Source organism: Melospiza melodia, chromosome 5, assembly GCF_035770615.1.
Source record: "Melospiza melodia melodia isolate bMelMel2 chromosome 5, bMelMel2.pri, whole genome shotgun sequence".
Classification (NCBI taxonomy): domain Eukaryota; kingdom Metazoa; phylum Chordata; class Aves; order Passeriformes; family Passerellidae; genus Melospiza; species Melospiza melodia.
In genome coordinates, this window is record NC_086198.1 from 14,183,475 (window position 1) to 14,199,202 (window position 15,728).

At 37.8% G+C, this 15,728-nt stretch overlaps 1 protein-coding gene across 1 annotated transcript in view; it reads left to right on the forward strand.

The window, feature by feature from the left end:
- Positions 1 to 15,728, forward strand: part of DCHS2 (dachsous cadherin-related 2) — a 104,069-nt gene that overhangs the window by 38,857 nt on the left and 49,484 nt on the right. Inside the window, exons 2-3 of the mRNA XM_063157974.1 lie at positions 4,301 to 4,492; positions 10,681 to 10,912. Of these exons, the coding sequence (XP_063014044.1) occupies positions 4,301 to 4,492; positions 10,681 to 10,912 (424 nt within the window). The remainder of the gene's footprint in view (positions 1 to 4,300; positions 4,493 to 10,680; positions 10,913 to 15,728) is intronic.

Below are 15,728 nucleotides of genomic sequence, written 5' to 3' on the forward strand. Positions count from 1 at the left end.
CAGTGGTCTGGTCTATCTGAAAGATGTAAAATTAATCCTGGCCACTCAAATGTGAAACTCGGCATTGCCAGTCAGTCATCTTTAAGGCTGCGTACTCTAAATCCTAAGAATTATTTTTTTATAGGTTCTGAATCTTTGATCTAGAAGTAATAGGGTTGTCTTTTTTGTTGTGGCTTTGTGAGTACAAGACGCTTTCCCCATTTTGCATATACTGTAAAATATTTAATTTGCTTTTCAAATTATGTTCATTTGTTAGGAAATAATATCTAGGAAGCAAAATAAAGGTAAGCGTAACCACAGGGACTTTATTTTAATTTTTTGAGGATAAAAATGAGTGGAAATTTAAAAAAACAAAAAATATAACAGGGGAGATTTCTCTCAAAATGACTTTGTGTTTAAAGCAATGTAGAATTTAGTAGCAGATCTATTTCTCTATAATCTTGCTTACGATTAGTTTATGGTTTACACAGTTCAATGACTGTAAAATATGGAGGCATTGCCCATTGCTATGAGTTGTCATCAATCCACTGAAGTGAATGGAAGGAGTTGAAGATCTGCTAAATGTTTGCTTTCTGTAAGCTCTGAAGTCTTTTCTTTCTCAGCATAGTGCTAAAATAGTTTTGCTCCCTCTTATTTACATGTACTGCCAGCAATTTTTTTTCCATTTAAACCTGGAAATGTGTTACAGGGTTGAAGTGCACATGTGAGTGAGGAGATTAGGGTAGTTACCTCTAAAATGATGGATTCTTTGAGGTCATCCCCTCTTTCCATATGCAAATATAAGATGATTTCTGCACTTCCAACACTGTTGAATTTTATTTATCTTCTTACACTTTTTAGTATTTACCACTTCACACCATTTATTTTCCTCTTGCACTAGTCTGTCTGACCATCACACAGGTGGATCAGATTTTTTTACTTGTTCTGCACAACATTTCTCTAGGTCCCCCTCTTTTCTCTTCCTGAGACAATATCTGAAGTCTAACCACTTCATTGGTAGTGTCAACAGGACAGAACAAACTGTTATTTTTCTCTGACAGATTTTTAGTCTAGACATTGTACAAGCTGACCACAGGATGTAGGCTACAGGAAGCATGACTGACAGGGAAGTCCAGCTGGGAGCTATGCACACATTGACTCTTATTGGCTTTAAAAATGTTTCTTGGGGAAATACTTTGTCCTGAACTTATTCCCAAGTTTGCACTCCTTAAAAACTTAGATGTTCAACTTACTGCATTGAAAACAAATTTAGTAAAAGGAGAAAGACCTTGGGGGCATAACTGTTCCTTTTCTTCCCCTTTATTTTTCCTCCAAGATTCCAATCTTGTATTAGGCTTGTCAGAGGTGTTACATATTTGGTACTCTCTTGCCTCCCACTTCTTCAAGGCACATAAATCCATTCAACTCTATCACCTTTGTGATATTGCTAACGTACAACTCTCTTGATCAGTCCACTGTGAAAATTCCTTCTGCTGCCTTCATTTCCTCCGCTTTGGGCTGCTGTAACTCACAGCTCTTGGGCAGTTAACTGCTGCAATACTCTGTAGGATTGGTACTCGTAGGCTATCACAACCCAATGTTTTTTGGACAGTGACCACTGTGTGCTTTAATTCCTGAAATCTTTAACAATGCAGTCACTTAATTGTGTCAAAAAACTTGAATTTGTTAGCATGTTTTCACTGAACTCCTCCTTCTAAATCAGCTTACATTTAGTTGTTAATTTTAAGGATCTTTTTTCAGCCTCAATGATTCTATGATCATATAGTTAATAGCTTCCCTGACCTCAATTGTAGTGCCATTCTGTGTCAGATCTGTCTGCTACAGGAAATTTTTCATTCACTTTTAATTCCAGATCTTCCCTCTTCAGATCAAAGGTTCCATGATGAGTGATTAAAAAAAGGACTACTAAGTGGGTAGAAATTGAATGGATGTGAGGTGCTTGAACAGGAAGAAAGATTATTTTTTTCTCAATAAATGGATGCCACTTAGTTCTGCTGCCTGAAAGATGATTATAGTAATTTAAGTTGATCACAATTAGACCTTTAAATTTGCATAGCCTTGAACTGAAGCATTTTTATTTAAATTCATCACTCATTATGCCTTTACATGTACTGTTCAAAGTCTGAAGACTGCATAATTTACAACAAAGAAAACAAGTCACCGAACGTCATGAGCTAAACTTCTAACAATACCCTCAAATTTTACCTGCAATTAATCACTCATGCTCAGTTGCAGACAAAAATATTATCATTTACACATGTAACTGCATGTAGGCACAGTCAGACAGAACCTTTCAGTACTGTCACCCCTGTTGGATTTCAGGCAAAAGAAACAAATTTAAATACTTTTCTTATAAGGGCAAAGTGAATTATTGTTCCATAACATTAGGGTGGTAGATTACTAAGAGCTCACTAGATGTGTGTTCTGGTCTTTTTTTTTATGACAGAAATAATAAAGTACGAGGCTGGAGAAATGTGCATGTTGTAGACTTGATTTGCATACAGCTGTAAAGCATTTTTAGGACTGGATCTTTGCTTAGCTGTGTGTGATTGTGATTTTTGCCTTTAAATTGCCCAGAACAAGTAGTTGGACCCAGGTCAGGAGTGGCCATGCGTTGCACACTGCTGCAGCTGTGGGGTGCAAACTTGCAAGGGTGTCAAAAGGGCATGAAGGGCTCTGTGAGCACAGGGCTCCCCTAAAGGAGCTTTTTTTTTTTGTGTAAACTCTGGTATAATGGCCTTTGGCATTGTGGAAAACCTTCCTATGGGAGGGAAAATGTTATGGAGCATGTGGTGCAGTCACAGTGATACTTCTGAAATACAAAAAATCTTGCGCTTCCATGAAGAAGTGGAAAAGTCTGAAAAGCAAGCAAAAACCAAACCACAACAAGCAAAAAAATAATTGAAATAACACATGTATCTTTTGGGCTGTCACTTTAAAATTCTGATTGATGTAACTTCTCTAGAGTAAGTTTTAGCTTTATGATTTGAATTGGCACTTTTTATGTGGTTTCCTTTTCCCCACTTCCATGCTTTCCAGGCTTCCCAAGACATGCTTTGTTCATTTGGTTTTAATTCAGTCCCAGCTAAGTATCTCAGTGCCAGAACAATTCCTGTGTGGGCAAAGAAGGGAGCTTGTGATGTAGGCACTCACTGGTCTTTATGGCCACATTTGTCCTGGTAGGAGCAGCAGCCAAAGGCTCTTCTGGGTCCTGTGGCCAAATGACCTGGCACAGCTTGTGTCCATGCAACTAAATTAATTTATATCACCCTAACAGGGTGACCTAATTCAAACCTACTTCCAGGAATACTCCCTGGCCTGGACTGTTTATTTTGAAACTGTACCTAAAATTGTGCCAGATGGTTTTCTGTACAGGCAGGCACGTGCAGATCTCCGCCTCTGACCTTGCTGTGGGTCTCATCAGCCTGTGTCAGGTGCAGGCACTGACTGGCACGGGTCTCTCTGGGCTCCCACAAATTCTAACTCTTGGGCTTTGTGATACTAACGTTTCCAAAGCTCTATTAAGGTCTCCTCTGTTACATTGTGCTTGTACAGACAGGCTGATGGAAAACCCATGGAAATTACCATTTTCAAAGAAAAAGGGGAAAAGGAAACCAATTGCAAAGAAGAAATTCTTTATGTATCTCCAATAATGATAAGTTAGAGAACTGAAAATACTGCTTTTCTTAATGCATGCATAGTTTTCACTTAAGTTTAGAAACATTTTGGTAGAAAATAATTTATAACAATATCACAATGGAGCGTGCCAGAGAAGAGCCAAACTCAGCACAAAACACTTGTTATCAAAGATCTTAGGGGAATAAAATTGAAGGAGCAATGTACAAAACTTCTGTGTTTATCAAATACCACCTGTGGGTCAAAAAGCATGAGTGCCACCAAGCCCTCTTTCAAGTGAAAACTAAATTAAGATCTGGGAAGTCTTTTATAGAATACGTTAGGTAAGGATGTCCTGCAGCACTTTTCTGATCCACATGTGACATAAGAGCTTTCTGATTTTTTTGTAAGAGCTACCTCCACTGGTAAAAACATAAAGGGAAAATAGTTTAGGTATGGCTTAAGAGCATGGCTTTCCCAGTCTTGGGAAATGAAGAGGATTGATATTTACACTGTCAGTAATTGAGATATTTTATGAACTGCTGGCAACCAGCTTAGGTAGCAGAATTTATTCTGGGTACAAACAATTGCTTTTACAACACAAACGGGTTCAAAAATCCCAGACACTATGTTTTAATGAGTAATAGTTTCACTGGCTTCATTTTTATCTCTTGTCTCCTTGCAGGTCAAAGCAACAGATGCAGATGCTGACCAGTTTGCAGAAATTGAGTATTCTCTTTATGATGGATTTAATTTTTATGAAAAATCCAAAGCTTTCCAGATCGACCCACACACTGGTCAGATCTTTGTGTCTCAAGACATTGACAGAGAAGGAGATCCAACCACTTATGATCTCTTAGCAAAAGCTACAGATGGGGTAAGTTTCACCTTTCTACACTGCCAGATTTGTGAATGCATTTGCAAATTTGGTTGTCTGATATGCTTTTAAATGAGAATGTAGCAACTATGTAAAAAACTGCATGAATTTGAATAAAATGTCTTGTCTTTAAAGAGAGCAGAAAATTCTATTCATGAATTGTGAATTCTACACAAACTAATACAATTGGCTGGGAAATACCCAATGCCTCCTAAATAAAGTCTGGAAAAATGTTTCTAGGATGTTAGTCCTTGCTAATTTTCCTCCTCCTATTGGAACCAATGGACTCCAAGTTACTTCTGCTCCCTGCTTTCAAGATCACTGCAGCAGTAATAAGAGAGTACCATGGGCTAGAATTGCTTGGCTACTGTGGGTGACAGTGACTTTCCTGGGGAAGTTCCTTGTCCTTTCTAGCTGTCTGGTGCCATTGCTGCTGCTGTGGCTGGGTGCAGCCTCCCTGCAGCTGCATGTCTGCAAGCTTTCCCACTTCTCAAGATCTGGTGCTTGGAAGTGAGCATTCATGGTACAGCAAGGGCGGGGTAGTTGTAGTGCCTGAAATAGTCCATTGCAGATCCTGGCAAGGAAGGTGAGGAGACATTTCTGTGGTGTGAACATATTAAGATGTCTGGGGATGGATGCCTTGCCCACTGATGCCATGTAACAAAATATTTTGCTAGTAAGCTCCAAAAAATAATAGGAGAAAACTATTAATTATATTTTCATTATGAAATATTCATTTTGTGGTTTGCAGTCTGGGGTTGTTCCTTTGTAAGGCCCAGTTTGTACTTGCTTTTACTTTCTTCAGCTTAATGGTAAATCGTGAAGAAGCTGAAGAAGGTTATTGGTTGCCTTCAAATGTTAAAATTAACATAAGGACACTTTTTGAAATGTTATTCAGGTCACATTTTGCAGTACAATTTGTCCCAAAAAACATTGAAATTCAATTATTTCAGACTAAGCAGTTTTTATTTCTTATTTTGAATATTAAATTTGCATTTAAGATAATGTCCTAAATGTATCTAATATAACTTTTAAAAAATGCAGTTGTCTTAGAAATGCTGTATTTTTCATTAAAATACCTGTGGGGTTGTTTTATTGTACACTGAAGAAACTTAGTGAACTATGATTTCTATACCTATGAGTTGGTTCACTTAAGCAGCTGCAGTTGATGGTTGTATTAATTATTTCATTTTGAGAATGTAGCCATTGAGGGTATATCTGTTTTGTTGAATTCAGATATTTGTGTAATAGTTAAACAATGTTTTTTCTTTAGCTGTCCCAATTCAGTGCTCAATTCAGAGGCTGCAGAAATATTCTTTAATTAATATTGCCTTTAGCAGTGTGCTTTTTCTTCCTCATAGATTTCTTTAGAGCAGAAAAAATTACATAAATATATTGGTATATTTGTTTCCATACTCATTGGATTTTAATGTCTAATAACTTGACGCTGCTTATTGCAGGGGCTTTGAAAGGTGTCTTTGAAAGATGACTTCCTTTGAAAGGTCTCTTCCTACTCAAACCATTCTAAGATTTTAATATAAGGATATAAGAGTGGGTTTTTCCAGGACAGTGCCTGTAATGTCTATAGTAGAGGTAGTTCTCTCTGACCATTTTGGAATTTAACTTGTATGGGATTTCTGCCTTCAAAATTTATACTTGAATACATATATCCAAAAAAATTTTGAAGAGTAAAGCAGTCTGTATTGAAATGTATAACAGCATAAAATTAGGCATTCTGCTATACTTCATAATTTCATTTTTCCTATCATCCTATCATTCACATGTTTTGGAGCTGTATAAATGTAAAGGACACATACACATGTCTGGAATATCAAGATGAATCATTAATAAAGGGTATGTGAGAGCTGAACAATAGCAGTGAAATTCTGAAAATTTTCTAAGATATTCAGTCAGCTACAGAAAATTAATTTGAAAACCTGAAAGAAAATATGTTTGTGTGAACGAAAACTTCATGCCTTAATTTTTTTAGTTAAATTACTGCTCTATTGATAAATCTTAACTTAAAGGAAAATAGCCAATGCATTGAAACAATAGGGTATTATTTTTTTCAATTGCTCTTGTCATTTATCTCCATTTATGGACCTTGTGTTTTCAGAAGTTCAGTAATGGGGAGAAAGGTTCAATTTTTTATTGCCTTGTTTGTGACAGGCAAGGCTTCATCTTTTTATTGGAAGTCAGCACTTTGTAGAAGTTTGCCTGTCTGAAACCTAAATACTAAAGCACCTAAATTCAATATCAGCTTTTCAAATTTTCAGTGCATCTGAACTTATGTTGACCAACTTTCTACCCTTAAAGCAGAATTGTAGCAGGATATTTATCCTATTTCCTGACATTCTGCTGCTGATTTTGATGGATTAAAGATGTTAGGTATGGGGCTCAAAGTGAAAGCTGTGATCAGGGGAGAAATGTGCACAGAAAGAGAGAGAGGAAGGATGAAAGGTCACTTGTGATAAAGAAGGTTAGAGAGATGAAAAGGAAAGAAAATAACCCAGTTAATTAGAAATGAGAAAGAAAATAAAGTATTTTCCAGGTGGTGTGCAATTTATCTTACAGCTAAACTATCAGTTTCCTCCACCTGTTCCTGGCTACTCCATTACCTGGCTTTAAAACTTGTCAGTCACGTCTTAAATGCATTGAGTAGAAAATGTAAGAAGTTAACTTGAATTGTACACAAGAGCCCATGGAGAGGCAGGTGGGAAAGAGCTTCTGTTAAACTGGTTTTAAATAAACATCCTGTGAGAGCTCGTGGGAGCACTCTCACTGATTAAGCAAAGATGAAAAGAAGTATCCTTGTCTCTTTTATATGAAATTGTAGATCTTCAGTTTTTCGCCTGCTTCATCATCACTGCAAAGGGTTCAGTACACCACCAGCAGGGGTGTTAGTGACTCCCTTACTGCCTTTCTGCAGAGAGACACTTTTTCCCTTGCTTTTTGGTAATCCACCCTCCCTATCCAAATTTATTTGTCTTTTACATTGGAGCAATTAAAATCTAGATATAAACACTGGACATTCACAGGCGAAGCTTCTGAAGAACTTAAGGCTTTTGAAATAATTGCAGACATCTCTCCACTTTGACAGCATTACTTCAAGATGATATGTCCTTTAGGTTTACAAAAAAAAAGCCATTATGTCAGAGATTCTGTATCTAACAGTCCAGCTTGGAACAAACATTTGATAGCATGGTTCACTGACAAAAACTTGGAAGGTTGTGATGAAAATCTTGATAGAGTTTTAAGCATTTTACAGCACCAAAATAAAGAAATACAGCTGCTCAAAATAGCTTAATTTTTACTTATTAAGACAGAGTTTCCCCTGCCCAAGGCAGGATTTTTTTTTAAGACTTGATAAAGAGGTCTACTAGCTTTAGCTATTTACATACATTTGATCCTTCTGAAGTAATGAAAACATCAATTGTTGTTCTTTTGACTTGATGGTAGTTTGTCCCCTTTTTCTTCCATGAGGGACACAACCCTCAGGACTCTGACAAGTGTTTGTAGAAGTGACTTTGTTGCACCAGAGAGTACAACAGTAGTGAAAAGTATTTGAATATTTGAGATAAGGGATTTTAAAATGAACATCTGTGGCTTTCTGCTCCTTGTTAACATGTTTTGACAAGTGTAATTTTCTGTCAGCAATAGATCTTATATAAGTCAGCCTTCATGTTTTGGAAGATAAATGTTTTGCTTGCTTCTGAGCAGATGAAGTAAATCCACATCATTAGAAATAGGAGTTTTGGTTCCTTCTCAATTGGAATGATGCTTTTTTTCAGATGTCAGCACAAGAATTGGGCCATAACAAGTTAATATCATTAAATTATTAAGTAAATGTCATACTTGGCATGTGAAAGTATACACTGCTTCTTCAGGAAAGGAAGATTCTGTCTCCATCATTAAATTTGGTCAATTTTCTTAGAGAATAGAAATTTCCCTATATACTTACAGTTAATCAATTTCAAAAGACTTTTCAGTCTTTACATAACTCTGTAGCACAAATACAAATTGGCTGAAGAATGGGGTTTGGGGATTTTTTATGTCTGTTTAGCAATGATGAAGCTTGAAAGAAACAGCTTAATACAAGCTCTCGTGAGTTTGGTTTCATGCTGTTCCAACCATCTTTTTTAGATACTTTTTATTCTTGACTCTTCTTCTATAGTCCTTTTCCCTTAAAATACTTCTGATTTCTGTTCTAAAGTACCTGAAAGCTGTGAACACACAGAGCATATTCTGACAGTGAGCAGAGCACATTCCCTCTCCTTCCCCTGCTTTCCTTTTTTGGCTCCTGTGCATCCCTCATCCTGGAAATCAAGGTACTGGGGAAGGGGCTTGCCCTGAAGTGGAGGTGTTGGCATTGGGCTCACTGCCATTTCCATTTCTCCATATTGGCATGGGTTTCATGGCAGTCCCAGTAATTTGTAGGCTGATTGATTACTGTCCTTTAGAGTCCTGGTCTCCAGGCAAGAGTCCTGGCTGCTGGCTGCCTGTGCAGCAGCATGAGCCCTGGAAGCGTGCCATGCCTTATTTTCTTCAGACGCACACCAGGAGGATGTGGGATAGATCTCTTTGTTTGTGGGTGAAACGCAGACACATGATGCATAAGATCATCTTAATTTTCCACTTACTTGAGCTTTTATGGGAATGTCACCTTACCCAATAGAGGTAACATTTACAGCACAGAAAAAAAAGCCAAACCAGGCTAAACCAAAAAATCACTATGAAAATATGAAGGTAAATGCTGATAATGTTTGTTTTTATTAAAAAATAAGTCTGGACCTAAGGACACACTAAGCAAACACTCAAAAATAGTGTTGTGGGAGATTGTTATGTAGTAGGGTAAGTCTAAAAGAGTCATATCCAGTCTGAATCCTTGGATAGTTTAATGAAGGTCAGGTTTAAAAATAATTGATGTGAACAATTGGATTGCAGAATTATGCAACATAGTTGGTTTTGGGTTGGTGTGGTTTTCTCTGTATCACAGCTACTGTGACTGCAAAATGAAGTTTGCACTAGCTCAGCATAGTTTGTGTGTGCATGACCATCTGATCTGTGTCAGCAGTTTCTCAAAGTGACTGCTACAAGCACAGCATGCTCAGTGGACTTTGAAGAGCTCAGGATTCTTCCACCATCTGTATTTTAATGTACCACATAAAGCACATGCAGACTGTACATGCTTGTGCTGTTTTGTGCCTCTGAGCATGCCAGTGCCCCAGAATTCACTGTTATCTCTGCCACAGTGGACCTGCTTTCTTTTAAAAATGCTTGTACTTCCTATGGCTACAAAATAGTCCTGGAAAAATGAACCCCTCCAAAGTAATGGGGGGAGTCCTCTGAGAAGTAAATTGCCACTAGTTTCACTCAGGTGCCTGTGGGGTCTATACTTCAGTACCAAGAGAATTGTCTTTTTTGCAGATTGTCAGAAAATTCAGCGCTTTGTCATAGCAAATCAGTATTTTTCTGTAGTATGGTGTTATAAGCCAGCTTGTAGTTGCTTCTTTCTTGTCTAGTTTCACTCCAGAGTAAGGCTAAATGTTGTCCCATGTGGTATTCTAGTGGGCTTTTGTAGGGCATCTGTCAGTAAATTGAGCATAGGTATTGCAGACAGCAGCCTGACAGGTCAGATTTTGGCTGTCCTGCTTCTAGTTTGTGTCCCTGGTTGAAAAAGCCTCATGTTCACCATTATGATAGTCATGCTTTTACATCTGAAAGTCTCATAGAGAGAAGTTATTCCTGCTTTGCTGGAGCACCACAGTCACCTGAGGGGCATGTCTTCCTGGAGCATAAAGCCCTGATTTTTATCTGTAAAGGAATAAGTGGAGCGTTGGAGATGTCAGCAGAAGCATGTGAGGTTAGACTAGCAAAGTTTTTGATGTGTGTTGCTCATTAGCATTAACTAAACTGACTTTTTGTGTTCAGGCCTTGCTGTTGTAGAGGAGCTGAATTTCTTTATGCACTCCATCAGCCCTTGGTGTTGTGCTGAGCAACATAGCTTACTTCTGTGCAGTGTTTTGGGGTATTGCAGATACTATAATTTGCTTTTAATGGACATTTTCATTGATCCATATTATTGCAGCATGCTCCACTTCCTAATGACGGAGTGAAGCCAGCTGTGTACCATCCTATTTTAAAAGTTCTTTTGTTTTTTGTTCTTTTATTTCTTATTTATCCAACAGGGTGGTCTGAGTGCCCAAGCTTTTGTTCGCATTGAAATAGAAGATATTAATGACAATCAGCCTGTGTTTGAACAAGACACCTATGTGACAAGTATCAGCAGTCACACACAGCCAGGAACAGAAATCATCAATGTTGCTGCCACAGACAGAGATTCGGGAATATTTGGCATTGTCACATATGAACTGGTCCCAGGAGAATTTTCTTCTTTTTTCACAGTGGATTCATCCACAGGTAGTGTATGTGTCTATGATTCAGAAAGGTTGTAATTATACAAGATAAATATTCTCCTTAATTTTGCTTTTTGTATTTGGAGTCATGTCACAGGGGTGAAACTTAGATTCTGATGGAAGATAATTCTAGAGGTAGATGGAGGATTTAGGTTTAATGTGAAACTTTTGCATTTACTGGAATAAGCAGAAAAATGGAAAGCATGGTACATGACAGCACAATGAAGGACAAGCAGCATGCCACATATCCACTATTTTCAGCCCGAAAGCTATAGATCATTGTAAGAAATAACAAAATATTGCTTTTTTACAAAAATATCTGCATTTCTAAAATTCTTAGGGCTTACTCTTGAAGAGCAATAAAACGCCCTTCACAATGTTCCTCCTTTCATTTCTTTTCTATTTCTGTTCTAATCTTCCTCTGTACTGTGCTAGGATAAGTCCTCATTCTGCTCAGTCTTACAAGGCATATTTGCCTCCCCGTTTGATTCAATGTTTGGCTTTATAACTGTGCTTTTCAATAAGTTATTGACTAAACTGAAATTGCCATTTTTCTTGAGGGCCAGCCCTTGCATGTGAATGTATCCTGATCAACAGATGGTCATGGCACAGATTATTTATATGTTTAAGATCTTTTTAGGCTCTGATACATTTGTGTATATATTAGGTCTTTGGCATTCAAAAATCTTGCAAGGTTCTATTCTTTCTAATAGGTGTCTATTTTTACACAATTCCCAAAACATTCTGATGAACAGAAAAACTAATCTTCTTAGGAAGTTAGGCTGCTTGTCTTGGCTATTTCAGAATTTATTTAACTGTGGACTTTTAACTACCTGTCAAGTCAGGTTCTCAGGGGCATAACTGATGTCAAAAATACGTAGGTCAGTCAATAATTAGGGAGCTGGATCTCCACAGGCATTTAACTGGTCATTTTAAAACTGTCCCATCAGGCTTGTTGAAGAGAGCCCCTGTGGATCACATTAGCAGCACTGGCTTTGCAGCAACCCTCTGCTGAAAGAAAGCCTTTTGAAAGGTTTCTTCCTTGGATTGTGACCTTTTGGCCTCTCTTTCCAGTTTGGCACTTTGTATAGGAAAAATGTCTTGCTTAATGATGAAGACTGTATAAGCTTGTAAGTTACTATTGCCTCATGGATCTATCATGGTATTTTATCAAAGGCAGACCAAATTCAGGGTGAAGTTGCTTGAGGTTATTATTGCTGACATTTCATGATGAGAAAAGCTCTTAGGTCAGACACTATTCCCAGCATTATAGTGCTTGGAATCTGATTGCACTTAATCAGATCTCGTGGGTAATTCACAAGGTCAGACTGTGTCTAATTTTAACTTATTAATATTAATGCTGTGGCTCTTTTTATTCTGAATATATTTTTTCCATTTATATTCCTCCACACCTATTGAAAGTAAGGGCTTATGCTCAGTCACTGGTGAGGCAAATGATTTTTAAACTATAAGAAAAAATAAACATTTTAAACAAAAAAAAGCCCCAACCCCCCCCCCCCCCCCAAAAAAAAAAATGCCCCCCAAAACATTAAAATTGCCTATATGTCACACAGAAGTTTTGCCATCTTTAAGCTTGAAAACCTGTCCAGTATTCAGAGAGAGATGAAACAAGTGGCACACTGTTAGGGCACAGAGATTTTGAGCTCTTCCTCCTTACTTCTTGTTACAACAGAGACGTTTTCCAGTGTTCATTGTGCTAAAGCTGTCTTTATATACTCTGATTTACAGCCTAGTTTAGCTGTGCCTCTCTGAAGGTTATGTGGAGGACTTCATCTAGTTAGCTGGGCAGCATTTTGTGGACAGAGGGAAACAGACAAGTATGTGAAGGAACAGGCATTCTCCAGGTGATGGGTGCTCAAACCAGAAAGCCAAATGAGATATTACAGCTTGGCCTCTGTTTTTCTGATTTTATGGATGTGCAGTCTGTTTCTGTTGTGTTCTTTATTTTTTCCACTTTATGTATGTATGGCATATTCTGTTTTATCTGCTCTTCTCATTATTAGAGGACCTGAACAGAAGGACAATGATGGTGTTGGAGAATTCTGTGGATTTGGCTGCCTGATAAGTTTTATTTTTTCAAATAATTTTTTCTCTCGCTGATATAGAATTTAGAAAGGAGAAATGAAAATCAGTGCATTAGTAATTTTGACTTACTATGTTCATTTTAGCCCTTAATATTTTATGTGGACAGAGATATTCCCAGTATTATGAGATTTAGAATAATTAGTGGCAAATGGTGTGTCACATTACACTGTGATACATTAGCATAATATGCAAGATGATGCTGTTGTCCATGACATATGTAATTTTTCCCTTTTTTTGCATTTTCCCTTTTTCTTGCCATGAAAATTTCTCACTGTAATTTTCTTCAGGGATGTTTGTTGAGTGCTGCACTTAGAATATTCACTAAAAATTGACTTTTGAATTTTTGGAAGATAAATGGATAAAACAGTAAAATAACAATTAAAAACCAAATTCTTCATTGCTGTGTCTTGCTTCTGGCTCTTGTTTGTTAAAACTCTTAGTTTTTCTGTGAGCTGTGTTCAAAATATCCTACCAGCTGGTCAACTCCTCACTAGATACAAAATAACAATACTGCTTTTGATACATAGATATTATGAGGTTGAGGCACATCCAGGCTCTTTGAAGAGGCTCCATCTTTTGCTTCAAGCACTGGCACATGTGGATGTTGTAAATAGATAAATTCAGTTGGAGCGAGAAGGAACATCCTTTCATTGACCAGACTGACATTCCACTGAATTCTTTTTCAATTCTAAACAAGATTTTATTAGTTATATTTGTTTGCTATGTTGGCTTTTAGACACTGCATTTATTGTTTGTGATATGCTCTTGTCCTCATAAATAACATTTATTATGTTTCCATTTTTGAAAAAGTCAAAGTCTTTTTCATTTGATTGATGATAGACTTTCCACAAGAAAAACCACTTTAAGAACTGTGTAACTAGAAAAATGTATGGATAGGAAACTGTAAACCAGCTCTTCTGCTGGTTCGTGACTCTTGCTATCCTTTGTTTCTAGTGTTGGTGTAAACAACATCTTGGCTTCATTATGTTGCCTTTTGTAGATATCTGATCCATGCATGATCTATGAACAGTACTCGTGAATTGATTAGAACAGGGCAAGTTGAAGAGCTCTTCTGGCTAAGAAACTGTTTGAGCTATGTTTGTTTATTTTCCCATTGTTACCTAAAAAGCTATCTGAAAGACAGTGTATTTATAGTTATGGCTGAGCTGGTAATTAAAAATGTAAGTCACAGGATGCAGTCATAAGTGTGGCAGAAAACCTATGCAGTGCTTGACTTTAAGACTTTAGGATTAACAACTGAATCGGTAAACTTCCATTACAATAACTGCATTAATTACCTACCTTCACCCAAGGGCATGTAATTAATTTTACCATTGATCTTAGTGATACCCTTTTCGAGAGACTGGTAGAAAGATGGTTATCATCATGATCATTGTTCTGGTTCAGAGAAGTTGTTTGAAACCAGTGAAATTGTAATCCTTGAAAATTATTCTGGACTAGTGTGACTTCATGTGTCAATCTTCAGGTAAATAGATTGTTCATAGATTTTAAAACAAATCCCCTAGCTAGTCCCTGTGTGCAGAGAAAATTTCCATGGATGCTAAGCAAAAGGCAGCAGCCATGGTTTGTCTTCAGATGAATGTATTTGTTATTTGAACCTAGCATGAAAACCATGTAGAGAAAGTATCATTCGCTCATTGGATGTTACAGCAGTATAAGCATTTAATTTAGCTTCTGTTTCTTTCAATTCTTTAAGATACTTGGGCTCATGTTTCTGTGATTCCTACCTAAATTAGGTGCCTAGAACAAAGGCTATGACCTTTCTTTTGTGTATTTTATTGAGAATGTGTCTGTCAATATGGCTGATAGACCTGGGCTGGATGCCAGGTGCCCACCAAAGTCACTCTATTACTCCCCTCCTCAGTTGTGCAGGGAAAGAAAATGATGACAAAAGGCTTGTGGGTCAAGAAAAGTGCAGGGAGAAATCTCTCAGCAATTACTGTCACTGGCAAAAGAGACTCAATTTGAGGAAATGACTTTAATTTATTGCCAATCAAATCAGAGGAGGGTAATGAGAAATAAAAACTACATCATAAAAGACATTCCCCCCCATCCCTCCCTTTTCCTGCACTTAACTTCACTCCCAATTTTCTCTATGTCCTCTGGCCCCAGCAGCGCAGGAGGATGGGAAATGGGAATGGGGCAGTTCATCACAGGTTGTCTCTGCTGCTCCTTCTTCCTCACACTCATCTTCTGCTCCAGCATAGGTCATTTCAGCAGGGTCCAATCCTTCAGGAACAGAATGATCCAATGTGGGTTTCCTCTGGGGTCACAAGTCCTGCCAGCAAACCTGCACCAGTATGAGTTTCCCATGGGGTCACAGACTTCTTTGGGTGTCCATCTGCTCCAGTGAAGGGTCTTCCATGGGCTGAGGGTGGATCTCTGCTCCCCTGTGGACCTCCATAGACTGCAGAGGGACAGCTGCTGTAGTGCCACGTGGCCAAAGTGCCACAGCCACTCCTGTAGTGCCCACATGGCCAAACCCTTGCCACATAAACACAGTGCACTGAGATACTTGGAGATCTTGCCATTGACTTGAAGATACTTGTCCCGCCCTTCTGTTATACTTTCTGTTACTTATTTACGCCAAAAAAAAAACCACATTGTGAGGAGAGCAGACAAGCCTTGTTGCAAGAGCTGGTTAGTAGTTGAACACTTAAAAAACAAAAACATAACATTAAAAAAAAATCAGC